At 32.3% G+C, this 27,726-nt stretch overlaps 2 protein-coding genes across 2 annotated transcripts; one reads left to right on the top strand and one right to left on the bottom strand.

The window, feature by feature from the left end:
• The first annotated feature begins 1,181 nt into the window (after window positions 1-1,181).
• On the top strand, window positions 1,182-18,151 carry LOC107930826 (peroxisomal fatty acid beta-oxidation multifunctional protein AIM1). The gene is made up of 18 exons (XM_041118042.1): window positions 1,182-1,220; window positions 7,640-7,712; window positions 7,806-7,877; window positions 8,002-8,064; window positions 8,186-8,242; window positions 9,456-9,523; window positions 10,231-10,312; window positions 10,425-10,480; window positions 10,934-11,236; window positions 12,541-12,627; window positions 12,775-12,949; window positions 13,330-13,451; window positions 13,767-13,930; window positions 14,542-14,796; window positions 15,769-15,890; window positions 16,010-16,131; window positions 17,026-17,174; window positions 17,956-18,151. Exons 1-18 carry the CDS (start codon window positions 1,182-1,184, stop codon window positions 18,149-18,151), a joined length of 2,205 nt encoding a protein of 734 aa, XP_040973976.1.
• A 1,922-nt stretch (window positions 18,152-20,073) lies between these two features.
• Window positions 20,074-27,299, bottom strand: LOC107930805 (protein tesmin/TSO1-like CXC 5). Its single transcript, XM_041117048.1, has 8 exons — window positions 26,595-27,299; window positions 24,880-24,984; window positions 23,532-23,709; window positions 22,517-22,876; window positions 22,227-22,330; window positions 22,056-22,150; window positions 21,078-21,497; window positions 20,074-20,796 (listed from the first exon to the last, which is right to left on the bottom strand). Exons 1-8 carry the CDS (start codon window positions 26,891-26,893, stop codon window positions 20,495-20,497), a joined length of 1,863 nt encoding a protein of 620 aa, XP_040972982.1. The 5' UTR covers window positions 26,894-27,299; the 3' UTR covers window positions 20,074-20,494.
• Window positions 27,300-27,726: the final 427 nt, after the last annotated feature.

Below are 27,726 nucleotides of genomic sequence, written 5' to 3'. Positions count from 1 at the left end.
GACTTGTAAATAGAAATGGATTGGTATGTCGATTTGAACAAAAAAATTTTTAATTGATTGGATTTTAAAATGCTCTCAATTAAGATAAAGAATTTATTGAATCCAGTGTTATAATTTATTTATTTTTTCCATTTTTAATAAATTATTTAATTAAAAATTGAACTAGTAATCAGATAAATAATTGATGGCTTGATCAGTTCAATTTTAAAAATCATGATTCAAACCCGAAAATAATTTAAAATGATTTAAGCTCAAGTTGACCCAAACAAATAACTTAAAATTACTTAAATTCAAGTATCAAAAGCCTATAGCAAAACTTGCAATGACCTAACTCGAAAAATTTGTCTAACAAATTTAAATGACTTGAACCTAAAATAACCCGTACCCAATGTGATTTGAATTTGAAGTTTTAAAACATGATTTTTTCATAACTAATTTATTGTATTCTAGGTATAGCATATGCATGATGTGTTTTATATCTATATAGATTGCATTTAAAATTTTGACTTAATTTATGTCACGAATTAACTAGATATCAAATCAGTTGAAAAATAGCTTTATTAGTAAATTAGCCCCTTAAACATATCAGGATTCTTAAATTGTTCCTTACTAAACTATCCAATTTTTATCATTTTACCCAAAAAGTATATGACATCCAATAAAAACATTCCATATTTCATGTTCTTATTAGGTGATATTATTTTTTATGTAAATTGAGACAAAATTAATTGATAGTTTAAGTATCACTTTGAAAAAAAATAACTTTAAGGACCAAGTTGAGAATTTTAATATATTTTAGGGGCTGATTTATGAATAAAACTTTAAAAATACGCATTTTGAAAATTAAAAAGATTAGAATAATCAAATTATAGTAGAGGGGTTAAATTCACTAAAAACATATAGTACATGACCTTCTATACAATTATACCTAAGTTAAATAATAAGTGAAGAAAATCAAACTTAAAAAAACTAAAGAGATTAGATTTTTGAGAAACACTTGCCAATATTATGGTGAATTATTTTATTATGTTATTTTAAAATTATATAAAAAAAAGGATAATATGATTGTTATTAAAATAGTTGTGAAAGCAATAAGAGTGAAGTTGTAATGTGAACTTGGAAAGGTAGTCACATAAAATAAAAGCCATAGAAATTTTTTCTTCGAAACATCATGTTTCATAATGGAGCAAATCCAAAGGTTGATTATGGTTGTTAGCACAGTAATTCAGGGAGGAATCCAGAAAATATTTTATGACTGGAAATTAAATTATAAAATTTTATAGAGGTTAAAACATAATTTTATAATTTATACCATCAATTTTAAAAAATTAATATTTTTTATTTTTTAAGTGTCAAATTGTAACTTTTAATTCTATAATTTATTAATGATTAAAATACCAAATTTTCGTTTAAGGACCAATACTCTCTTTTGCTCCCTTTAAATTTTCCCTTGTAGTAATTTCTATATCAATATTGATTATATTCATGTTTTGTTTTTTTAATAATAAACTGAAAATTCAAATTATAATTTTTGTTTTAATAAAAATTTTAGTTTGTATAGATCAGATTAGTACATTTCATCCATTCCACTCGTATTAATTGAATTAATATATTTAGTCAATACAGAACCAATGAATTTGAATAAAATTAAAGCTATATATTATTTTAATTAAATTCAATCGACTCTATATCATTAAACTTAAATAATTATTTTGATAAAAACACATTATATTGTTTAAATAGATATGTATTGATACTAGTTAAAAATTGATACAGGACGCAAGGCAAAGTAAATTTTTTTACTTGGGGCCGAAATAATATTATAAAATTTAGGAGTCAAAGCTAAAATTTTTGTATAAAAAATATTTAAATTAAATTATTATTTTTAAAAGGTTAAAATTAAAATTATTCCATTTAATCAAAAGTAAAAAAAGACTAAATTGAATATTTTCTTTTTAAATTTAGAAGGTAGGCTATAAAAGAAATTTTCCATTTAGCCGAGGGGCGAAGGGCCCTTTGGCAACGTCCTGACAATACGGACCACCTTATTTATTATTGTCTTATTGATTAAAGGAAACGACGTATTTTCGTGAATCATACCAGCACGAATTTCCTGAGATCTGACCGGCAACGACAAACGGCCTAAAAGTTCAACGACGAAAGACCAAATATATTCGTTGACTCTTTCGCAGAAAATAATTTTATAAAAAGGTGGGAAAATGGGAATATATAATTTTTAGTCAACCTTAAATATTATTTTCCTCATATTGCTACAAAACTTTCCACTCAACAACATCTATATATAAAGCGAAGCCATAGCACTGGAAGTTACAATTACATCTTCATTGGAAAGTTTGGAAGAAAAAATTAAAAAAAAGGCAAAAAAGAGCCAAAACAGTGATATGTCGCAAATACGAGTGATGATGGAGGTCGGAGACTGTTGCGCGGAAGCGTGTGAAAGAGTAAAATTATTGTACTGAAAAATCACACTAAGTTCAATTCCCAGGAAAGAAAGGTGGATCACGAGGATCGCTTACATACCAGATCTTTCCTAGCCAGAATATCCCTCTATCGTAATTTAATAGCACAATAAATCACTACAATGACACTTGCAAAATATGGAGAACAAAAATAAAGAACACTAGAATTTTAACGAGGTTCAGCAAATTTTGCCTACGTCCTCGGGCACTACCAAATATATTTCACTCCAAAAATACAAGTGAAAGTTTACAAATAGGGAGAGAGAACAATTGCCTTAAGTAGAGAATGGCAAGTGTGGGATGAAGAAAGTAAGAAATGGTTAGGCCTATTTATAGTTGAGGTTTAAGGATCAACTTGCAATGTCCCTATACAATTAGGGACCAAAATTGCAATTATCCCATGCCAACTAATCTTACTTCCTACTTTCGGTGCCTTTCGGTGCCAACTTTCTGCCACTATTCATCTTTGAAAAGTCAAAGATTGTAGGTATCCAATAATCTCCACCTTGAAGATTTGATTAGGATAATCTTATCTTCACACAATTCTTTCTACCTTTGACAACAATACTTGATAGTGCCTTCTTCAACTGTTAAACTTGCAGGATATTGATCAAGTTCAAACAATGTTCGAACTTGGTTGTTGTTACCACCTTGGTCATCATATCTGCGGGATTATCTGCAGTCTTGATCTTCTGAAGACAAATTTTCCCCTCTTCAATAATTTCCCGCACAAAATGGAATCGTACGTCGATATGTTTTGTACGTGCATGATAGACTTGATTCTTTGCTAAATGAATAGCACTTTGACTATCACAATACACGTTAATATGCTCCTGAACCAACCCCAAGGTTTTAGCCATACCTTGTAACCAAATAGCCTCCTTTACAGCCTCTGTTACAGCCATGTATTCGGCTTCTGTGGTTGACAATGCAACTGTAGACTGTAGTGTAGACTTCCAACTTATTGGTCCTCCAGCAAGTGTAAACACATAACCGGTGGTTAATCTTCGCTTGTCCAAATCACCGGCATAGTCAGAATCAACGTACCCAATAACACATTTACCAAGTGTATTATCCTGCTTGAACAGTAATCCAACATCCACGGTCTTCTGAATATACCGTAGAATCCATTTCACAGCTTGCCAATGTCCTTTTCCAGGATTATGCATATACCTGCTCACTATACTAACTGCCTGTGAAATGTCGGGTCTTGTACACACCATTGCATACATCAAGCTACCCACTGCATTAGAATACGGAACTTGCAACATGTATTCTCGTTCCGTATTCGTCGAAGGAGATAGTTGTGCAGAAAGCTTGAAATGAGAAGCCAACGGGGTACTTACAGGTTTGGTCTGCTCATTCATGCCAAACTGCTGTAGTACTTTCTTCAAATACTGCTTCTGAGACAAGCTAACTCTGCCATGAGCTCTATCTCTACATATTTCCATGCCGAGAATCTTTTTAGCTTCTCCTAGATCTTTCATCTCAAACTCGAGATTGAGTTGAGTCTTCAATCTTTCAATCTCAACTTTGCTCTTAGATGCTATTAGCATATCATCAACATATAAGAGCAAGTATATGAAAGTTCCTTTTTGTAGCTTCTGAAAATACACGCAATGATCAAATTTACTTTTTGTGTACCTTTGCCCTTTCATGAACTGATCAAATCGCTTGTACCACTGCCTCGGAGATTGCTTCAATCCATAAAGCGACTTTGTCAGTTTGCAAACCCAATTTTCTTTTCCAGCAACCTTGAATCCATCCGGCTGAGTCATATAGATTTCCTCTTCCAAATCACCGTGTAAAAACACGGTCTTCACATCAAGCTGAACTAGTTCAAGATCATATTGCGCAACCAAGGCTAGCAAAATCCGAATAGACGAATGCTTCACAACTGGAGAAAACACTTCATTGTAGTCTATTCCTTCTTTCTGAGCGTAACCCTTTGCTACCAATCTAGCCTTGTATCGAATTTCATTTTTACCAAGAAATCCTTCCTTCTTTGCATATACCCATTTGCATCCAATTGCCTTCTTTCCCTTGGGCAGTCTCACCAACTCCCAAGTCCTATTTTTATGAAGAGACTGCATTTCTTCATTCATAGCTTGCTTCCACTTTACACCATCAGAGTTACTTATTGCTTCTGTGTAAGTGGAAGGAACATCATCATCTGCAATTGGAAGTGCATAGGCCACCATATCGTCAAAGCGAGCAGGCTTACGAATCTCTCTTCTTGGCCTCCTATATGCAATTGAATCTTGTTGCTGTAGAAGTTCTTGGGTCGAAACTTCTTCATCATTTGTTCTTTCAATATTAGCTGGATCATCATTAACCTTTTCAAACTCCACCTGCTGCAAAGTACTACTGGTTTTGTCATCCTTTTGTGAATCCTCGTTCTTCATCATGGTTGATTCATCAAAAGTTACATCTCTACTGAAAACAAACTTCCTTGTATCAGGACACCAGAGACGGTATCCTTTTACACCACCAGTTATACCCATGAATAATGCTTTCTTTGCTCTTGGGTCTAACTTAGATTCTTTTACATGATAATATGCAGTGGAACCAAAAACATGTAAAGAATCATAATCAGTAGCAGGTTTACCAGTCCACATCTCCATAGGAGTTTTTCCATTTATTGCAGCTGATGGCAATCGGTTAATTAGATGGCACGCATATGTAACTGCCTCAGCCCAAAATTCCTTGCCCAATCCAGCATTGGACAACATACATCGAACTTTCTCCAGTATAGTCCGATTCATGCGTTCTGCCACCCCATTCTGCTGTGGTGTATCTCGAACAGTGAAGTGTCGCACAATGCCCTCATCTTGACATACTTGTAGAAATGGATCATTTTTGTATTCAGTACCATTATCTGATCGAAGTCGTTTGACCTTTCGACCTGTCTGAGTCTCCACCGTCTTCTTCCACTTCAGAAATGCATCCAAAACTTCATTTTTTCTTTTCATTAGATACACCCATACTTTTCTTGAATAATCATCAAGAAAAGTGACAAAATAGTGCATACCTCCCAAAGAAGCCACTTTGGTAGGTCCCCACACATCACTGTGAACATAGTTCAGAATTCCTTTCGTATTGTGAATTGCTGAACCAAATTTTACCCTCGTCTGCTTGCCCAGAACACAATGTTCACAGAATTCCAATTTGCAAGAATTTGCATCTTTCAACAAGCCTTGCTTCGCCAAAGTCTGCAAAGCTTTTTCACCAGCATGTCCCAATCGCCTATGCCATAACCTGGTAGCCTCTGAATCTGCATCTTTCGCAGAAGCTGTTGATGTTGATCCAATAACTGTACTTCCATTTAAATAGTACAAGTTATTTCTTCTAGTGCCTTTCATCACCGTCAATACCCCAGCTACTACCTTTAGTAATCCATCTCTCAAAGTGATTGTGAGCCCTTTAGATTCTAGGGCCCCTAATGAGATGAGATTTTTCTTCAAGCTGGGTACATAGCGAACATCTGTCAGAACTTGGATTGAGCCGTCATGGTTCTTCAATTTGATTGTACCTACACCCATTGTCTTACAGGCACTATCATTGCCCATAAAAACAACTCCACCTTCTAGTTCTTCAAGACTAGAAAACCAGTCCTTATTAGGACACATATGGTAAGTACATCCCGAATCCAATATCCACTCATCCGTTTGACATGCCATTGCCATGCCAACCAAGCTAAAGTCTGACTCCTCATCATGCTCCGCTACACATGTATTAGAAATAGACTTGCCCTTTTGTAACATAGGACAATTCTTTTTCCAATGCCCTTTCTCACGACAAAAGGCACATTCATCTTTGGCGGGTCTCCCTTTGGACTTACCCCTTCTACCAGGTTTGCTGCTGTGTGAACGACCTCTTACTGTTAAGACTTCTGCAGTTGTATCTCTGTGATCTCTTTTATCTTTCTTTCGAGTCTCAGATCTATACAACGCACTACAGACTGCATCAAATGTGATTGAATCTTTCCCATGAAGCAATGTGGTGGTAAGATGATCATATTCATCAGGAAGGGAATTCAACAACAATAATGCCTTGTCTTCATCTTCAAATTTCTCATCCAAATTTAGCAAGTCTGCTAAAATTTTATTGAATGAGTTCACATGGTCATTCATCGACATACCGGGTGCATACGTGAACCGAAAAAGTTTCTTTTTCATATAAAGCCTATTTTCAAGACTTTTCGTTAGAAACTTTTCTTCCAACGTATCCCACAGCTTCTTCGCTGATGTCTCCCTCATGACGGAGTACTTCTGCTCTTTGGCCAAACATAGGCGGATTGTACCACACGCCTGTCTATTGATCTTGGCCCACTCCTTGTCATCCATCTTGTCAGGTTTTTCTTCAAGGGCTATATCCAGCTCTTGCTGACATAAGACATCCAGGATCTCACACTGCCACATACCAAAATTATTGGTACCGTCAAATTTCTCTACTTCAAATTTTGCATTTGTCACAGTAGTCCTTGCTGATGACGATGCTGCTCCCATTTTTCTCCTCAATCCCAACTACTGTATACGTGAACAGTACTGTATACGTGAATAGTGCCGTATACGTGAATAGTGCCATAAACGATCGATTCCCCAAGTACGAACCTGGCTCTGGTACCAATTGTTGCGTGGAAGCGTGTGAAAGAGTAAAATTATTGTACTGAAAAATCACACTAAGTTCAATTCCCAGGAAAGAAAGGTGGATCACGAGGATCGCTTACATACCAGATCTTTCCTAGCCAGAATATCCCTCTATCGTAATTTAATAGCACAATAAATCACTACAATGACACTTGCAAAATATGCAGAACAAAAATAAAGAACACTAGAATTTTAACGAGGTTCAGCAAATTTTGCCTACGTCCTCGGGCACTACCAAATATATTTCACTCCAAAAATACAAGTGAAAGTTTACAAATAGGGAGAGAGAACAATTGCCTTAAGTAGAGAATGGCAAGTGTGGGATGAAGAAAGTAAGAAATGGTTAGGCCTATTTATAGTTGAGGTTTAAGGATCAACTTGCAATGTCCCTATACAATTAGGGACCAAAATTGCAATTATCCCATGCCAACTAATCTTACTTTCTACTTTCGGTGCCTTTCGGTGCCAACTTTCTGCCACTATTCATCTTTGAAAAGTCAAAGATTGTAGGTATCCAATAGAGACGACAGCGTTGCGGTCATCACCATCTTCAATCCTCCCCTGAACACCATGGCTGTTCCAAGTAAAAGCTCTGCATACTTGATCGCTTTCGTTTATTTTCTTCATTTTTTGATGTAGTGATTTGAATTTTGAAATATTTTTTCAATTATTGCAGTAATTGCGGGATTGATGGAGAAATTTGATGAGGTTTCGCGGAGAAACGATGTTAAAGCTGCTGTTTTAACCGGTGAGTTCTTCTCATTTCAATCGGATCTATATATGAATGATTTATCTCATGATAAAATTTTTGTTTTAAGCTTCGAGATGTTTGTGCTTATTTTTACTGATTTGTTTTGATTTCGTTAATGAAGGCAGTGGAGGAAAGTTTTGTGGTGGTTTGGATCTCAATGTTATTCAGAAAGTTCACTTAACCGGTATAAGTTAATTTGATTAGTTTCGGTTTTCTGTAATTATTTTTTTTTTGTTACTTTTTTAGTAAATTATAATTTCATTTACTTAATGAGGAAGTGGAAATTTTCATTGGTGCTTAAACAGGTGATGTATCTTTGGTGCCTCAAGCATCCGTTGCTCTTGCCCTTACTGCTATCGAAGGTTTCTTCTTATCCTTTGACTTGTGGTATACCTCAGAATAGACAGAGAGCACCATTGTTTTTTTAAACCGTGGCACGATCCATCCAATCCGTCGGATTAAAAGTTATTAAAACAATCAGTTCAATCTGTTTGTATTAATTTCTAATGTAGTTAATCCAAAGTTATTCTTTAAATCAATATTTTAATTGATTCTCAATTTAATTAGTTCAATTCAAACAGCATTAGAGAAAATTAAAAGCTTATTTTAAACGCAGTGTTGAGTTAGATTATTTCTTAAACCGAACGGAATTTTAATTTTCTATTTAATCTGTGGTTAACTTTTTATTTTTTTATAATATAAAAGGGTTAATATACTATTTGATATATGTATTTGGCTTCAATGTTCAAATTGATACTTGCGTTCTTTTTGTCTAAATTTGGTACTTAATTTTGATTTCAATATTCAATTTGGCACCTTTTTTTTTTAAATTGATATTTGAATTTTTTTTTATCTTGTACAAGTATCTAAACTTGACTTCAATGTTTAATTTCGTACTAAATTTTTGTTTTGTCCAATTAAGTACTTATGTTTTGTTTTTTTTACTAGAACACACATGTTAAGTATTTATTGGACCAAATTGAATATTAAAGTCAAACTTATGTACAAATTGAGAAAAAAGTTCAAATACCGAATTGAACATAACTTAAAAATATTGAATTTATATTAACCTTATAAAAATTATATATAAATTAATGAAAATAACTTAAAAATATATAAAAAATACATTTTTGTAAAACCTATGAATCGATTTGCTTTTTTTAAAAATTAAACTACTATATCCGTAAATTTGTTCAAAATCAATCCAAATCAAAATGTTATCCGTCTAAGTTATTGATGTGTTTATTTTCACTGTTGTTTATGATTCATGCGGTTCTTTGCTTTTTCAAAAACTAAAACATTGTAACCGTAAATTTATTTAAAATCGATCCAAACCGAAATGTTATCCGCCTAACTTATTAATGTGTTTGTTTTCACTGTTGTTTATGGTTCATGTTATATGGTTCTTTGTTTTTTCAAAAATTAAAATACTGTAACTACAAATTTATTAAAAGTAGATCCAAACCGAAATCTTTTCTGCCTAACTTATTAATATTATCCACCTAACTTATTATTGGTGTGCTTGTTTTCATTATTTATGGTTGATCTTATGTGGTTCTTATAAAACCCTGTCAGATTGCAATAAGCCTATTGTGGCAGCTATTGAAGGATTAGCTCTTGGAGGTGGCTTAGAATTGGCGATGGTTTGTTTTTGTTTTTTTCTTCTGTTGATGAATATATTTTTTGCCATTAACTTTTTTCGGTAACAATTTTGTCATTGTCCGCCATGATATTTTAATGGGTAAATTGCACTTATAACCATCTAATTATTTTAAAATTTATTTGGTAACTCAATTATGAAAAGTTATAAAATGGTCATTTAACTATTCAATTTTTTTTCATTTTGGTCACCACTATCAACATTTATACATGGTGTAATTTGGTCTCTTTTATTTTGAATTTTACTTTTCCTTACTACCCTTTCACCTAAAAAGCTAAAAAAACCAAATCTATCAACTAAATTTGATTGGAAATATACCAAAAACGAAAAACCTGAAAAATCAAAAATAATAATTTTCATATTTTCTTATTATTTTAAAATTAACTGTTAATGTCACAAATAAAAAAAAGCTATAAAAAAAACTCAATTAAACAATATGAAAATGTTGAGGGTTATTTTTTTTGAATCAAAACTAAAATGATATAATGTATAAATATTGAGAGTTAAATTTGCTATTATATCAATTTTAAAAGTTGTCAAGTTATCTATCCATTAGTAATTTTAAAAGCTGGTGACCAAAAACAATTGAATAGTTAAATAAAAAAATACTAATAATTAGATAACTATAAGTGTAGTTTATCCTGTTTTAATTTGCTCAGTTTGTGTCTAATTTTTCTTTTTCACATGCAGAGTTGCCATGCACGTATTGCTACTCCTAAAGCTCAACTTGCCTTGCCTGAATTGTCGCTTGGACTGATTCCTGGGCTTGGAGGTATAGCCACTACTATATATAGAACGTCTTTTGAGGTTGGACCGATAACACGAATAAATTGTACTTTACAAGCTTCGACTAACTTGTTATATACTATGACTCTTTTCAAAAGGCACACAACGTCTCCCAAGGCTTGTTGGGCTGTCAAAGGCTATTGAAATGTTGATGGTAATACTCCCTGTCTGCTATGCTTTTCTAAAATTTTATTGGCATGTTGAATTATTTTTTGGTTAAAGTATTTGGGAGGTCCCTCTAATAAAGGGATTGAATCAAATTAGTCACTTTATTATTAAAAAGAATTAAATAAGTCCAAAATCGTAATAAAATTAATATTTTTTTATAAAAAGGTCTTGAAAATTATTTTTTCAATTAAAGTTCAACTCTAAGCAGAACCATAATAACTTTAAATATATTAATTATGTTAAACATTAAATGTTAACTCTATTTCAATTTAATTTATTTGATTTTTTTAATAGTATTAAGATTAAATTAATCAATTTAATAGTAAAGAGACTCTAGATACATTCACTCTTATTTTTCAAATTTCTAATGACTTATAATGAACTCTTTATTGTTGTAAACTTTGTAAATCTAATTCATATGTGTATAATGTTTTTACAGTCATCGAAACCAATCCTGTCTGAAGAAGGAAAGAAACTGTGTCTTATTGATGCTATTGCTCCTTCACAAGAGTTGCTCAAAAATTCTCGCAAATGGGCTTTAGACATTGCAGAGAGACGTAAACCATGGGTGAAATCCCTTCAAAGGACAGACAAGATTGGATCCCTATCTGAAGCACAAGAGGTGTTAAGATTTGCTAGACATCAAGCCAAAAGGACTGCCCCAAATTCATCTCTGCATCAAGCATGCCTAGATGTAATTGAGGAAGGGATTCTCCATGGAGGATATAAAGGACTTTTAAAGGTAATTTTTTGAATTTGACATTACATTTTTTTGTTTCCTTTATTAAAAAATGAATAAATTAGTCATTATACATTAAATCAAATAGCAGACTAATCCTTTTAGTTAAAATTTTCATCTATTTCTATTGTTGAAAACTGGCGTGATTTATAAAATCAGTAAACAATTACACTTTACATACTGCGTGTATCTCATGTCGACATATATAGATCAATTTTCAATATTAGAAACAAATAAAATTTTTAACAAAATGATTGATTTGCTCTTTGGTATAACGTATAACGACTAATTTATTTATTTATTAATAAAAAAAATAAAATACAATTTAACTTTTAAGACAAAAAATCTTCATCATACTTTTACCAATTTGAGACCAACTTGTATTCCATGAATAATAAATGCTTATGCTGTTTAAATTGAATAGGAAATGCAATCCCCTCCCTTCTAACTTTTGAGGTACGCAGGGGTTTAGGATCCCTTGCATTTAATCTCATATGCGATAATGTTTTCAGGCAACGCGGTGGGTAGTAGAGACTTGGCCTATTCGTTTAAATTCAAAGATTTATTCGATATTTTAGAACATTAATTTAAAAGAATATTAGGTTTAAAAAGTGAGTTCGTAAAAAATTTAAATTTATTTAAAATATAGATTAAACTTGGATTTAAATATTCAAGGCAAGTTTAAGTCCGACTTATTTTTACGTTTGTAATGTTATCTATTATGTTACTTTTATATATTATGTAATTTATAATACATAAAAATTAAATCTACTACTATAAAAACATTAAAAAATGTTAAGATAACTATATATAAATTTTTAATAAATAAAAAATTAAATTAAAAATAATATAAATATATATTTTTTAAAATATAAGCAGGTAAAAAATGAGCTTGAATTAATTATTTACAAATATGGGTGGACTTTGACAAAATTTTAAGTTTATATTTTGAGCTAACCAAGCTTGGGCATACATAAAATATGTTAATATCATGTCTATAATGATCCATTGACTCTCCTAAAATGGAAAGTTTTTCCTTTAAGAACTCTAAAATCTATAAAGTTTTAAGTTTAAATACAGTAATTTTCCACTTTGGTTTCTCGAAACAATAAAATTATAATTTAGTCTTTATAAAAGCAATAAAATTATAAGTTAATACAATTATAAGATTATATTTTAGCTCTTATAAAAATTTGTACTTTAATTCTGACCCCCTTAAAATGGAAATTCTGATTTTGCCACTATTAGCCTCGTAAGAGTCTCTACTCAGTTGCACCTAAAGATACATAAGGATTTTATGTATACAGGAGGACAAGGTTTTTAGGGAGACAGTCCTTTCAGACAATTCAAAAGGCCTTGTTCATCTGTTCTTTGCCCAGCGTGCTACTTCAAAGGTAATTGCTTATTCCTGCTATTCTTTGCTCCTTTTTTATTCTAATTTTAATTGTTCCAAACAGTAATTATTCAAACTTTGAAGCAGATGTTGACCAATTGGGATCTTTTATCTTAAATATTTCTCTAAGAAAATTGTAATTTTGCAGGTGCCAAAGGTTACTGATGTTGGTCTAAAACCTAGGCAAATAAAGAAAGTTGGTGTTATTGGTGGAGGCCTAATGGGTTGTGGGATAGCCACGGCTCTTATTGTCAGCAATATATGTGTCCTTCTCAAGGAACTCAACTGTGATTATCTCCTTAAGGGAATAGAGAGGATTCAAGGTGATTATTTATTATCAGATTATCGTTACTCTTTCAATAGCTAATAAAATTACATGTTTTTAAATATATATTGTCAGTACAGTTTTTAAATTCTACAAGTAAAATGAGAAGTTTTCTACAAAAAGTAAAATATTAAAAAAAAAAAGAGACAAATGGTAAAATTTTGAAGTTTTCTACCTAGAAGTATTTACATATTATAGAAATGTAATATTGATAATTATTTTGTCCATTGTCAATGGAGTATAAAAAAACTCCATAAACGATCTAAGATGATACCAAATATAATTTTTTAATTATTATTTTATTGTACTCTAAAAACAAATAATATCAACCTAAATTCGTTTATTCCAATAATATATAATAGTTTTTTTTAATGGCAGCAAATGTTCGAGGTTTAGTTACAAGAGGAAAATTAACAAAGGATAAAGCGGACAAAGCTCTCTCAATCCTTAAAGGAGTATTAGATTACTCTGAATTTAAAGATGTAGATATGGTCATAGAGGTGAGCTATGTTACGAAATTTACAGCATTTATAATTAATAACGAATCTTGATATTAAATTTTGGGATTTAATTAAAATTTTTAAAAAATTTAAGGGAGTCAGTGAGAATTTTAAACTAAACGCAGGTTTAATTAAAACTTTAAAATATTTTGAAGGTTTAACGTACGAAATTTACAAAAAAAAAAGGATTACTCAAATTAAAATTTTGAAGTTTTTTGAAATACTTGATTGAAAAAATTCAAAAATTTTGAGAATGTTGTTTCTGTGTGGAGGATTTGCGCTGAAATATCTCTAATGTTGTTGCTGTGTTTGCAGGCTGTGATTGAAAATGTTGGTTTAAAGCAAAAAATATTTAGTGAGATAGAGAAAGCATGCCCTCCTCACTGTATTTTGGCCACAAACACATCCACTATTGACCTCAATCTAATTGCAGACAAATTAAACCCACAAGATCGTGTTATAGGAGCTCATTTTTTCAGGTCATCAACTTTTATTTTCCTTTCTTTTAATAATATTTTATTGGATTAGTCAATTATCTTTCAAAGTATACATTTTTATATTTTTTTAAAAATTTAACTTTTAATTTTTATATTTTTTACAATTTTACCTTTATTCTTTTTAAACAATTTATTTTTTAAATTTTTTAAAAAAATTAAATTTAATCATTATTATTTTAAAAAGAGTTGAATTGTTGTTTTTATAATGAAAATATTAACTAAAAAATTATTTTTTATATGGCAACTCACATGACAATTCATATGTATTTCATGCTAATTTTTTTTTAAATTTTCTTCATATTTTTAAAATTATTTGTTGATATAACATATAAGACAAATAATGTTATGTCGATATGAAGAATATTGACTACTACGTAGTTTGTTACACTAACATCATTAAAATAATTAATGTTTTAGCTAGAATCTATGCTAAAAAATGATTTGACTTTTTTTAATATTAATAATCAATTTAATTTAAAAAAATAGCTAAATTGACCAAAAAAATTAACCCATTTAATATAATTAGTTGGTCGAATTGCACAATAGTTTGTAAGTTAAAGCAACTTAATTTGATTTGGGTCTCTCATATGCAGCCCTGCACATGTGATGCCTCTCTTGGAGATTGTAAGAACACAAAAAACTTCCCCACAAGTTATTCTTGATCTTATGACAATTGGGAAAGTGATAAACAAAGTTCCCGTCGTGGTCGGTAACTGCACCGGTTTTGCTGTCAACCGGACATTCTTCCCCTACACTCAAGGTGCACATTTATTGGTCAATTTAGGTGTCGACTTGTTCAGAATCGACGGGGTGATCAGCAACTTTGGCCTTCCTATGGGTCCTTTCCAGTAATCTTCTTTCTTTCCCATTTTCATGAATTGAGTATATAACCATTAACCACAAAATGCACACATTAATTAGTAATACTATTCTTATCACATCTAGATGTCATTGATGGCTGAGCAGAAAATATATCACCCGACCCGGCCCGGCTTCCAGGTCGATTGTAAGCAATGATAATTGGATTGGACTGGTTAGACCAGGATATTGGTTAGGGTATCGGTTTGAGAAATGATTTTGAATTAGTTAGACTAAAAATCAATACGGACCAGTTGAACCGACTAAAAATTAGTTCATTTTTTTTAACTTTTTATTTTTTTGAATTTTTAATTGAATAGATCGGACCGATAAATTGATGACTTAATTGATTTAACTATCAATTTGGTTCTAAAAACATTAATAGTAAGATACAAATCAAAGTTGTCTTCTTTGAATACCAATTGATTTGATATTTGTTCGTTAGGGTGCACTTTATGTGTGGGGATTAGGATTTGAATTTGTAAAAGCCCACTTGATAATTCTGAATTATGTATTTACAGTTTGATATAGAGGTGTTTATGGGCCAGTCCGAGTTTAGGTTGAGTTTAAATATGATATGAACACACTTTATACTTGCTTCAAGTTCGACCTGACCTAAAATACGAGTTTAAAATTTTATTCAAGTTTGCTCATATTTGTAATGGCTAACACAAATCCATTTTAGATGCACTCATATTATTTTTTTTAGTTTTCTTAAATATTTATATTATTTTTAATTTAATGTTTAATAATTATATATATTTTTCATTTATTAAAATTTTATATACAGACATATTAACAATTTTTAAATATTTACACTATAATACTATATATTACTATGGCTTTAGTTTAAAAAATAACATAATTTATTAGGTTATAAACATAGAAAACCAAGGGGTTGGGTTATGATATAAAACGACATGTTTTTGATAAGTTATGCTTCCCTTTTGCAATACTTGCAGGCTTCAAGATGTATCTGGTTACGGAGTTTTCTTAGCAGTTTGGAAAGAATTTGCAAAGGCATTTCCAGATCGAGTATTCATGTCTCCATTGATTGAGCTTTTGATGAAAAATGGACGAAATGGTAAAGCAAAACTGTATTTATACTATTCCTATGACATTCTTCTTTCTCGTTTGTTAGTGTTTTCAATGGATGCTCCTTAGCTATTGAAGCATTTTATGAACTTTTTGGGTAATTTGCAGGGAAAATCAATGGGAAAGGATACTATATTTATGAGAAAGGAAGCAAGCCAAAACCTGATCCTTCTATATTACCTATTATTGAGGAGAGTCGACAGCAAACCAAGCTTATGCCTGCTGGAAAGGTAGCTACACTTGCCTTTAAAATCATTTTATACTTCTGTAGTATATAATTGATTCCATCAACACAATTCAAATTTGATAATAAAAAGTTTCCAAACTTAATCCAACTAACTTAAATCTAGATTGACCTGAACATGAGGGTGTAATCGAGTTAAATTGAGCTTGAATACTGGCAAGCTTGAGCTCGGCTTGAAATTTGGAGCTCGATATATGGCTCGAATTTGACCGAATATCTATTTTTAAGCTTGAGTGCAGCTCAAGATATAATTGAGCTATCAAACGTGAGCTCGATTAAGCTATTTATCAATTTTTGTACTCAAGCATTAACTTGATTAAGCTTATATGTATTCAAGCTTGAGTTTAAACTCAGCATGCTAATATATTAAGGGCAATAACGTAATCTAATAATATAAAATATTTATTAAAAACATTGATAAGGCTTTCGAGCCATTCGAGCTAAGTATTACTAAACTTGAATTCAGTTTGACTAGTAGTTCAAGTTGCTCAAGCTTAAGCTGAAGCTGAATTCGATAATTATCAAATTGAGTTTGAGTTTTCTTTTTCAGGTCGAACTTAAGTAGCTTATGACTTGTGAGTACTAGTATCTCATTTACACCCCTAATCAAACTTAGAATAAACTTAAACCCAAGATAACTTAAATTGAAGTGACCAAAACTCAAAATGACCAAAATTCAAAATAACCTAAACTCGAAATTAACCTAAAAATATAAAAATTCAAATTAATCCAATCTAAATTCATCAGATCCAAAATCAATCTGATTCACGATGGGTTAATGTTAAGAAAGCTAAGAAAGACAAAGACAATAGAAGCCAACACCTTTTCTATTAGGCCTTTGTATACAAAAATAGCAAATGAATTGATTTTGTTTTGACAGCTTAGAACAATTACTGATAAAGAAATCCTAGAGATGGTGCTGTTCCCAGTAGTTAATGAGGCATGTCGAGTTCTGGATGAAGGAGTAGTGGTTCGAGCATCAGACCTTGATACTACATCTGTTCTTGGAATGAGCTTCCCATCTCACCGGTATGTCTCTCTTTTTGGGTCGTGGGAGGGACAAAGTTTATTTAATTTTAATTTTACTTACAAGCAGCTAATTTGGTGATTTCATAATGTCATTACAAAGATAATTATTTTAAATATTTACTTGCATAACTATTGGATCTGTATAATTAGTATAGATTCTGCTTGTGTCTTAAGTTTGTTAACAATTCTCGATTTTGTTGAGAGAAGTTTGAATAACATTGTTTGTTAAGAGTCAATACACTCTCATAACGTTCGAAATAGTCTCAAGGAGAGTTTTTTGTCTCAACTCTACTATAGAGAAATTAGTGAAACATCATCTATGTTGAAATAGCTCGCAAACTCTTCGATTTTCATGATAGGTGAAAAACACTCCTACTTCGTAGCTTGTTTGTAGTAGAGTTAGGACCGCTTGTGACTCTTGACATTTCTATTAGTTGTGTAAACCAAAAGTGTCCTGTGGATAAAATTTGGGATTAAAATTGAGTATGAACATCTTGAGATGGAGAAATAACCACTTTCAAGACAATTCTAGACGTGTTAATAATCTATCGATTATCAATTGACAACATTTTGCAAACTTCTTTTGATATAATTGGAATCTATAACCAGTTCGTGATTAAATACGGGTGCATTATGTACAGTTGTACAGATCACCTAAACATTATTAGAGGGTTTATGCAGATCATAACCATATTCTTGTATGTTAACATACATATCATTTAGGAATAGTCCTTTCACGTAGTCTTTTCACTAACATGGATTATAATGTGGTTTTTGGCAGTGGTGGAATAGTGTTTTGGGCAGATACAGTTGGAGCAAATCACGTATATAAAAGTCTAAAAAAATGGTCAGAGGCGTACGGTAGCTTCTATAAACCATCAAAGTATTTGGAAGAAAGAGCCATTAAAGGCATCCCATTGTTAACAACCTTTTTTATTTCTTTCTTTCCATTTTCCTCTCTGCCCAATGTAGCTTAGGTCTCATAAAGGGCGAAATTAGATCCCACATAAATTGTAATTAAAATTATCAAGTCAAAGTTAAAAATTTATAAAAAAATCGTTATTATTATTATAAATATCATTATCAAACATTTTTTATATTTTAAAATGGTTAATATTCTGTAATTTTTTTAATTCTGCAACCAATCTTAAAAAATATATATAATTTGTCTCTTTTTTCTAATATATATTTAGTTTTTTTAATGTTAATATAGAATTTTTTTTATTTATGATCGTGCTTAGACATAATTCTCTATTTATAGATAATTAGAAACCATATTACATGTTTGTGTATGCGGAATCATAAATATAAAACACAAAACAAATATTAAATATTAAAAAATAAATAAATAAGAGATGAGATTATGAGGTGCTTACCTTTTGTTTATTTGCAGAGTGCAGCAGCAAGTTCATCTCCATCATCAAAGTCAAGGCTTTGAGGCTAATAAATAATAAAGCAATAGGCCGCGGTAGGCCCCGTGCGATTGACAATGCTCCGACTGGTGCCGTTGGAGCTTTAGGGGGTCAATTTGTAAAAGTCAAGAGAGTCTTTGTAATTTTGCAATTTTGATGTTTAATAATAAAAAATTATTTAATACAAAAGCAATAAGAATTTGATTAATATATGCTAAAAAGGGTCATTATCTAGAAATAAGAAAGTAGCTTAGTCCAAATGACACGATCCTCGTTTACTAGGTCAAAATTTTGACCCACACATGCTGCTTTTTAATGTCATGAATTTTTATCAGTTACAAACCTTAAAAGAAATATTTTTCAAAACAATAGTTTCTCATCAACAACACAATATGCTCTATCCATTTTAAGATATAATATGAAATTTAACTCTTAATTTTTTTTTCAATCTAATCTTTATTTTTTTTCATGAATTGCTTATATTTTAAGATATAATATCAAATTTAACTCTTAATGTTTACAATTTTTTATCAATTTAACCATTATTTTTTAAACAGATCTCAATTTTTTAAAAAGTATAAAATTTGACCATCAACATTTCAAAAAAATTGCCACGCCATCAATATTTTCTCATTACCAACGAAAATATTCACTAAAACATCCCACATAACAATTCTCATGTAATTCATGTTATTTTTTTGAATTTTATGAATTTTTTTTGAATATTTCTTTTTGTAATTTTTAAATTATTTATTCACATGAATATAAGGTAAATAGTATTATATCAATACAAAATACACATGATCTACCAAGCAAATTGCCGCCCCAACATCTTTAAAAATGCTTTAGCATTTCTCTTAAAAAACGATTTGACTCATTTTAAAGATTGAAAGCCAAATTTAGTTAAATAATAATAATTAAACTAACAAAAGATACAAATGTTAAATGTTGAAGGCTAAATTTAACATTATGCCAAAATTTAACTCTAAACCAGTTGTATGCTAGAACATAATTCAACAGAGCTAAATTCCAACTAGCAAACTAAGTTAATTTACTATCCCAATCCGATATAAGTGCATTAATAGCTATTCCAAGTCCACAAGTTTTAGGTATAAATCTTCCATACCCTAGGTCTATTCAATATTCTTAGAACCGAACTGGTAGTTAAACTAATCAAACCAATAGTTTACTTGCCAACTAGTTCAGACCGTTTGATTAAATAAATTATAAAAATTAAAATTAAAAAATAAAAAATAGTTGAACTGTTTTTAAGCTAGATTCAATTGATTCGTACTAGTCAGTGACTCAACTGATTTAAGAATCTTTCTCCCGTTCGATTCCCGGTTCAACAGGTCTAGTTCAGTATAGAAAACCATGGTCGATGGCTTTGTTTGGTCACACTTATACGTGCTAGAACCATACATACACATATATATATGTGTATATATCAACAAGACGACCATACACATGCACGTGTAGCCATACTGTGCAAGAAAGAGCGTGAAAAAAAATTTCATTTCAATGAAGAAATAATATTACATATAAACAATAAGAACATAAATCGTTGAGGCAAACAGCATTCAATACAAGACCGTGACTCACCAATTAAAGCAATAATCAGAAGCATTTCTCTTGGATATTAACTGTAAGCTACAAACTCCATCAAGAATTATAAAATTCCTCTTTGTTTAAGCTAAAAAATAAGAATAGATTAATGGAAGCTATGGTGGGGTAGTTGGCATGGTATGAGACGAAAAACGGATAAATATTTTCCAATATGGGAGAAATTAAATTAGTGCACTGGTCAGTTTCAAGAATGATGTCTACCACAAACCACCTTGATATTGCATCAAAGTTGAAAAGTGGAAGTTGAATGGTTGGTTCGAAATAGTGCAGAGAATTATGGTATCATACCTTGGGTCGATTGTCAGCATCATTTATGGTCTTTACATCTGTTTTCTCAGATTTTGATTTAGCATCCCCATTTTCAGGATGAGATGGACCTCTAGAGAGATCATTGTTACTGGCGGTGATCACTGAAGCAGTCATCGGAGATGTCTTGACTGTCGGTGGACTTGCATTTTTTGCAACTCCATTGGTAATGGATCCTTGTTGATTCCCAGTCTCGTTTCTGACTGTTTCAGTTCCATTGCTGGGGTGACCTCTTTGACTACCTATCTCCGTTCGTGCTAATGATGAACATTGCGTTTCTGTGAGAAAAATAGTGAAGCATCGTCAAATCCCAATAGTAAATGTTAACTCTATTCTAAATTGGCCTTGTTTGATTCTTTTTAATAGTACAGGGACTGAATTGATTAATTTAATAGTAGAGGGACTAAATTGATGAGATCCTTATAATAGAGGGACCTCTCAGGTACATTCACCCAATAAAATAGATATGGTTTCATCATTTGAGTCTTTCTTCCTTTTTTAAGTGCACAATATAATTAATTATAAATTAAATTTTCAGAAAAGGGGAAGGGAAACTTACCCTTTATTTCTCCGAAAGTGATAAGCCTATTGAGACAATCTCGGAATTTCGTCAAAACAATTCTTTCCTGCTCTGCATAGATCTCGGTCATGCCCTGTTCATAAGGCAATTGTGAAGATGTGCTGCAACCATGGCCCATGATCCTATTAGGAGAAGCAGAGGCCATGAACATTGTATCTTGTTCGTCACACATTAATGCCAAAGTTTCTGGAGACATAGGTCTTCCCTTTGGCATATCAGCACCATCCGAGCTGGATTCTTCAGGGCCAGCTTTATCAGCCTGGTTAGCACTTGAACAATCATCAGCCGTGGTTTTCTCAGCATCAGAATCCTTCTGGTTTTGCAGCCTGTCTTGAGTGGATGAAGCAATGGAAGTTTCTGCATGATCTTCTGCCCGTTTATCGGTCAAAATTATCTGATCTGAATGCATACAGAAATTGAAGACCAATTAGGTGGAGTTGTGGCAAATCCATTAGCCTGCTAAGATTGACTAAAAAGTTAATTGCTAAAAATGAAAATCCAACAACGGATGCACAACAGATTCTTTTATTGGCATCAAGTACCCAACAATTATTCACTAGGACAAGAACGATCTAAAGTAGAAGAATATTTATGGTAACAACATTAATACCAATATTTAAAACAGTATTTGTGGACAAAGGAGGTCTACCTTTAAATGCTGATATTATGCATTCGTGTGGAAGAAAAGTCATACCATTACTTTATACTCGGGAAGAAAAAAAAAAAAAGTAGAACCATTAATCTTTCTTTAACAAGTACAAGCGGAAGATTCAATATAAATTAGTTTCGATGAAAAGCTTGAGGTGAACACAACAACAAAGCAAGTATAAGTTTATAATCATACATGATGATACTTGCACTGTTTGCTAACACATGCAAACTCGTATATCAATCACTAAAATACGACAGAATTAGACACTACAACTTTGACCAGTTATCTGAATGGCTTCTGTTTACCTGAAAGTGTCTTGTCAACTTCTCCAGATAGGACTACCAAAACAGAGCAAAGCTCCTTCAAGTCCTGCTTCTGAATGATGTCTGCTAACAGAGACCTTCACCAAAATGCATAACTTAGTTTCCTGAACAATCAGATTTACAAATATCTTTTGATCAAAACTCTCTATTTACCTATATGTGAATTTCGAAGGGCCTACTGCAGCAGTTGTACCAGCACGAGAAGCTGGTACAGAAGACAGGGAGGAGGCAGGTGCAGAAGCTCTGATATGATGATGCTGATTAACAAATTTAAAAAAAAAAAAAAAGAAGAAGAAGAAGAAGAAAAAAGGTAGCAAATGTAAGTTCCGAGAGCATAACTAAAAGTAATGGCGTGAAGCTTTTATTGTAACAAGAGAAGAATTAGCCGACACAGTTTCTCCAAAGACAATTATCAATAAATATGCATAGATAAGAAGCTTTACCTGTGGAAAGTTTCCAAGCCGGTGAACAGATGGATCCTTGGCAGTTGACCCAAAGAACAGTTCCTGACCTTTTCTCTTCTTAGACACTGGAGTGGATGCATAACCAGAGGACCCAATAGCTCCAGTTATGGCAGCATTTGCTGCCTGTTGAATATATGCCATATTGTTGGCATGGTCACCGTGAAATAGAGCCTGTCTCTCTTCACTTCCTTCAAAATTTTTGCAGTCCATGCATTTGCAGTTTTCGGAGCAAAGAATGTTAGCTTGGAAACACTCGCAGTACTTTTTAAGGCACCCAGATTTCTTACAATGGCATCCTTTGTTGTGCTTTGCCAACATTAAGACTTCCCCAGCCTCTTCCTAAAAATAATTCAAAACTAATTACTTTGAGAATGCCAATTGCAGCAAGCTTTATCAAAAGACATTCATGCTATTAGAATTTTATACATCAAATACTAAGCCTAGGCCCTTTCCCCCTAAAATTTTCAAGAGGGAATCTTCAATACTTAAAAAGTGGTGGAAGTTTCCACTAATTTATCCAAGGGTGAATAATACACTTCCAACTAAATCTATTGCTGACATTTTATGATTTAAAATTAGAAAAAATAAAAAGGAAAATAATTTGAATTAATGTTAAGCTTAAATTTAGTTGAAACGCATCACTCACCCTTAGATAAAGTTTCCACTACCTTTTAAGTAGTGAAGAGAATCTTTTTCCTTTGCAAGAGTCTAACAGATAAAGTTCAGGAAAAAAAAAGAAAAAAGACATCAACTGTGTGCTAAAATCAAGGCTTAGTCATACATTTCAATAGAAGAATATAATTTTAAAAGGTTCTGTATATTCCAACAGGCCCATCAATGAGTAAAGGCAACAAAACATATGACCCTAGCTAGACATTTTAATGGAGCCGTATGAATATTGATATCTCCATGATAAAAATGAGCTAAAATTTTCTGTGCAAAATCTGTAAGGTAAAATGTGAAATTAAATGAAAAAAAAGTTCAGCCAGCATACCCTGCTATCCCCTGCACCATGTGGGCTGCTAGCAATTTTTGGTCTGAATGCATTTGGATTACGCTCCAAAGTCGCTTCAATAGCATCTCGTCTAGCAGCTTCATTCTCAACATTGTTATAACAATTAACACAGTTGCACCCATCACAATATGTGCCAGATGCAAAGCACTCACAGTACCTGATCAAGGCATTGCATAATTAAGTTTCTATATTGTATACCATCAAACAGATTGATTACAGTTCACATACAGAGATGATTTTAAAAAAATCACACACAAAAATGAATGTCTAAAAAACTAGTAGTACGGTGTTTATCTAAAATGCCTAGGCAAGATGCCTAGATGCTGCATATAAAAGACATAATCCTATGGTATAAAATCTTCTCTCATGCACACTTCTCAGAAGATAGAACATATAAGAACTGCGAATCTATTCAGTCTGTTGGAATGCAGAATATCTGTCATAGAGGTTCTAAGCTACAAAATTGATTTAGATGCGTACAGTAAAAAGGGAAAAAACACGTAGAAAGAAAGGTCAGATCAAGTTTTGTAAAAGAAGTTGCAGTTATTGAAGGATACAAAGGGTCTAGGCAAAATTGGATGTAGAATGAAGTGCATTTTTTAAAACTGAAGACTTCATGTTTCAGCAATTAGTACAGAATGAAATATTTCTACACCTTGCACCAATTGCATTTTGAGGCTGTTGTTGTCCAATCCAACCAACCTAAAAGGCTAAATGTGGATAAAGGTTCGGAAAATGCTAACAAACTTTTAGCTAGAAAGTACCACTTATCAGCCTGGAAAATGGAGAGACTGAATTCAGTTTGGGCCTAATGATACAAAAATTAATGTTCTGAGACATATTTCTAAGAACTATTCATTAATTGATATTGTTACAAAATATAGAAAAGTGTATTTACAGGATTGTTGCTGATTACTTCTACTATTCTTTCCAATAAAACATATATAAATATAGCACTACACCAAATAGGAAATGCTACCCTATATATAGGAAAAAGTTTCCCAGTCTTATCCAACTCAACTTTGCAAGTACATTGCTCTTAACAAATTCATTTGACATTTACTTCCTTTAAAACCCCAGTGTTGACAAGTTCGTAAGAAACATGTTACTAGCCACCAAGTTAAATAGTAACAACAGCCATTAAAAGGACAACCAGACCCTATCAATAGGGAAAGAGCCCAGCATAGATGAGTTTGTAAGAAACATGTTACAAGCCAACAAGTAAAAACAGTAATAACAGCTATTAATAACACATTGAGAATTGAGCAGCACTGAATCATGGAAGAACTCATTCAAGACAAAAGAGCACATAAGTTGATGTACTTACAGTTTCAGACACCGAGAATGTTTACAATTACATTGCTTCTGCTTCTTTGGAGTGCCATCTTTTAGTTCATTTGGTCTTGGTTTTGCTTTGGGGGATTCCGGTTTTCTGAAGCAAGCAAGAAATAAAGAAAAAGAGTTAAGGCTAGAGAACAGGTAACTAGCTTCCATATTTAAAAAATTTTCAAAAAATGACATATTTTAAAGTAATTCTGCTATTCGTTGAACCATTAACTTCTGCTATTCAAAGAATATTTTCCATAAATGCAACACCGACAAGAAAAATTGAAAGAGAATAAGACAAGTTTCATTGCATTTAACATCTAATAAAGGGGGGAAATGACCAATATGGTTATGTCCAAGAAAGACAATGAAAACATCTTACCACTAAACTAGATTCTAGACAGAAACAATGGGAAACAATGAGTAAATAGCCTAAGAAGCTGTTGATACTTGTTATTTGTTGTTAACATGTCATGAACGCAAAACTTGATTAGAGAGAAAGTCCAGGCAGCAATGCTCCCTAACAATGACACTTTTTGGTGGCAGCGCTCCTCAACAGTAGCAATCCAATCCTCCAGAGCTCCAGTGTTTTCACTCCAACGCTTCACTGCTCCAACACTCTAGAGCTCTAGTGCTCCAAGAGTTTTGCTCCTCTAGTGCTACAAAGCTTTGGTGATCTAGCATTCTACTCTTCCAACATAGCAACTTTTCATTCCCTAGTAGCGTAGCAACATATACAAGTTCTGCAGTGTGGATCTAACCCCGGTATAAGTGGCAGGATTTTTGGGTTTACTTCAGCATCAGGATTTTCTAAAAGTGCCACTGAAGCTCGAATACGGAGATTGTTAAGAAGCCTCCTGCCTCCTTTTTAACTTTTTATTGGAACACAAGTTCTTTTCATTTCACTTTGAACTAATGTTGCACAAGAGCATTCTTATGTTATCAACCTTTACTCCCTACAGCCTAGAAGTCTCTCATGATACTCTTTGAAACTTCCCTTTCCCATCCACACACGCTTTGTATACGTGGCATCCTAATAACTTCCCACTCTTGGAATTCAGAATGCATCTTTCTCTCTAAATTATCCTAACCACCACACTTTTCATCTTCCCAAGGCACTTATTTCCTTAGTTATCACCATTTGCCATTGCACTTGTTCTTCAAATTCCACTTCGTTCTTCCATTCCGCAATCTCTCACAACATTCTATCTTACTAGTTTGCATAATTTTCACAACCTATCAAAAGAAACCCTCTAGAGAAGCTATATAAGGTGAAAGATAAAGCTTAGAGAAACCCAAATTCTCAACAAATCAATTTACCTTCATTCAGAAACAATGTTTAGTACAAAAGAATTGAAGAAAAAAAAATAATTTGAATGGTTAACTTCCAAGTGATCACTTCCCAAGAGAAACCCAACTCTCTGCTAAAGCAAAAATTAGTAACTTTCCTAAAAATGCATTTCTTACCGAGAAAAAAAAGCACAAAATTTATCAGAATTTGATGTAAACATAATTCAAACTATAGAGTTAATTTTGAAGCATATAAAAAAAATTTCAATCAGGACAGGGAATGTTCACTATGTACACCACTCTCGAAAAGGAAAAGAAAAACTGAGATAAATTTATTAAAACAAAAATTAATCCAAAGAGCAAACACCATAATAATTATAATAAACTAAAAGAAAATCACAAACTTTTTTAATTAGAAAAGCTTACACAACTCTGGTCGAAGCAGTAGTAAGAGGAGGATGTTGCGCGGCGACAACAGGGACAGCCGCAGCCACCTCCGTCGGCGGCTTTATCTGTTGCTGTTGCACAGTAACTGAAGCCGAAGGCGAAGCCACACCTATCCTTTGTGTAGATTGCGGGTGCTCCGGCAAATTAACACTTCCGGAAGAAACCCCGCCAAAACCGGCCGTGAAATCGAGCTGCCTCGCTAGCTTCTTCGAAGGAAAATCCGCCGTATCAGATTGCACCATTTTTGGCGGGATTTCACCTCCTTCTTCTTTCCCCATCCAATTTCAAAAAATTCACCACACAGCCACAACTCAAAAATTCCACCAAATAAATAAATGATCTCACAAATTAACTTAAAATCAACTCAAATTCACACACTTTTAGGTTCAAATACCAATCTACAATCTCAGAAACCTCAAATTACTAAAATAACCCGCGACTTCACCACAAGTTCGAGATTTCCACCAATAAGTACCAAAAAATGTAGAAGATTTAGTATCCGATCGATGCATAGAGAGATGCAGAAACTAAACAACACACTACAAGTAGAATTATTAAAGTTGGGGTTTTTAAAGCACTGATTTTTCAAAAAAGAAAAAAGTGTGAAAGGATTTTTTTTGCTGTTTCTTCTTCTCTTTTTCCTTTGGGTTTCTCTCCTCCCTCTCTCTTGCTAAGTTTTGAATTTTCAATTTTTCTTTTTTCTTTTTTTTTTAGTGTCTATTGGACGGTTAGATTCGGTTGAGCCTGAAATCTGAAGGTTGATGTTGAAAGATTTGATCGGACGGGTAAAATTCATAGGTGTTTAGTATGGAGTGTTGCTGAACGTTGGATCTGTTTATATTAAACTCTCTGAGGTTTTCCACCAAAGCGGTGTCGTGTGGATTAAAACAACACATATACATATTGGAATATATAAAACAATATAGTTTTTGAATTATTGAAAAGAGTCAAATTAGTCAAATAAGATTATTGTTAATGTAGGGGATCGATACAATTAAGAACGAACAAGTAAAAATAGTGAAAGAATTTAAAAAATTGAACACACATGTTTATTGTGGGAAAATTCCTCCAAAGAGAATAAAAAACACGGGTAAATATAATTTTACTAAGA

The sequence above is a fragment of the Gossypium hirsutum genome, chromosome A07, assembly GCF_007990345.1.
Source record: "Gossypium hirsutum isolate 1008001.06 chromosome A07, Gossypium_hirsutum_v2.1, whole genome shotgun sequence".
Taxonomy (NCBI): domain Eukaryota; kingdom Viridiplantae; phylum Streptophyta; class Magnoliopsida; order Malvales; family Malvaceae; genus Gossypium; species Gossypium hirsutum.
Note: the sequence above shows the minus strand (reverse complement) of the source record. Positions and strands in the feature narration are given on the sequence as shown.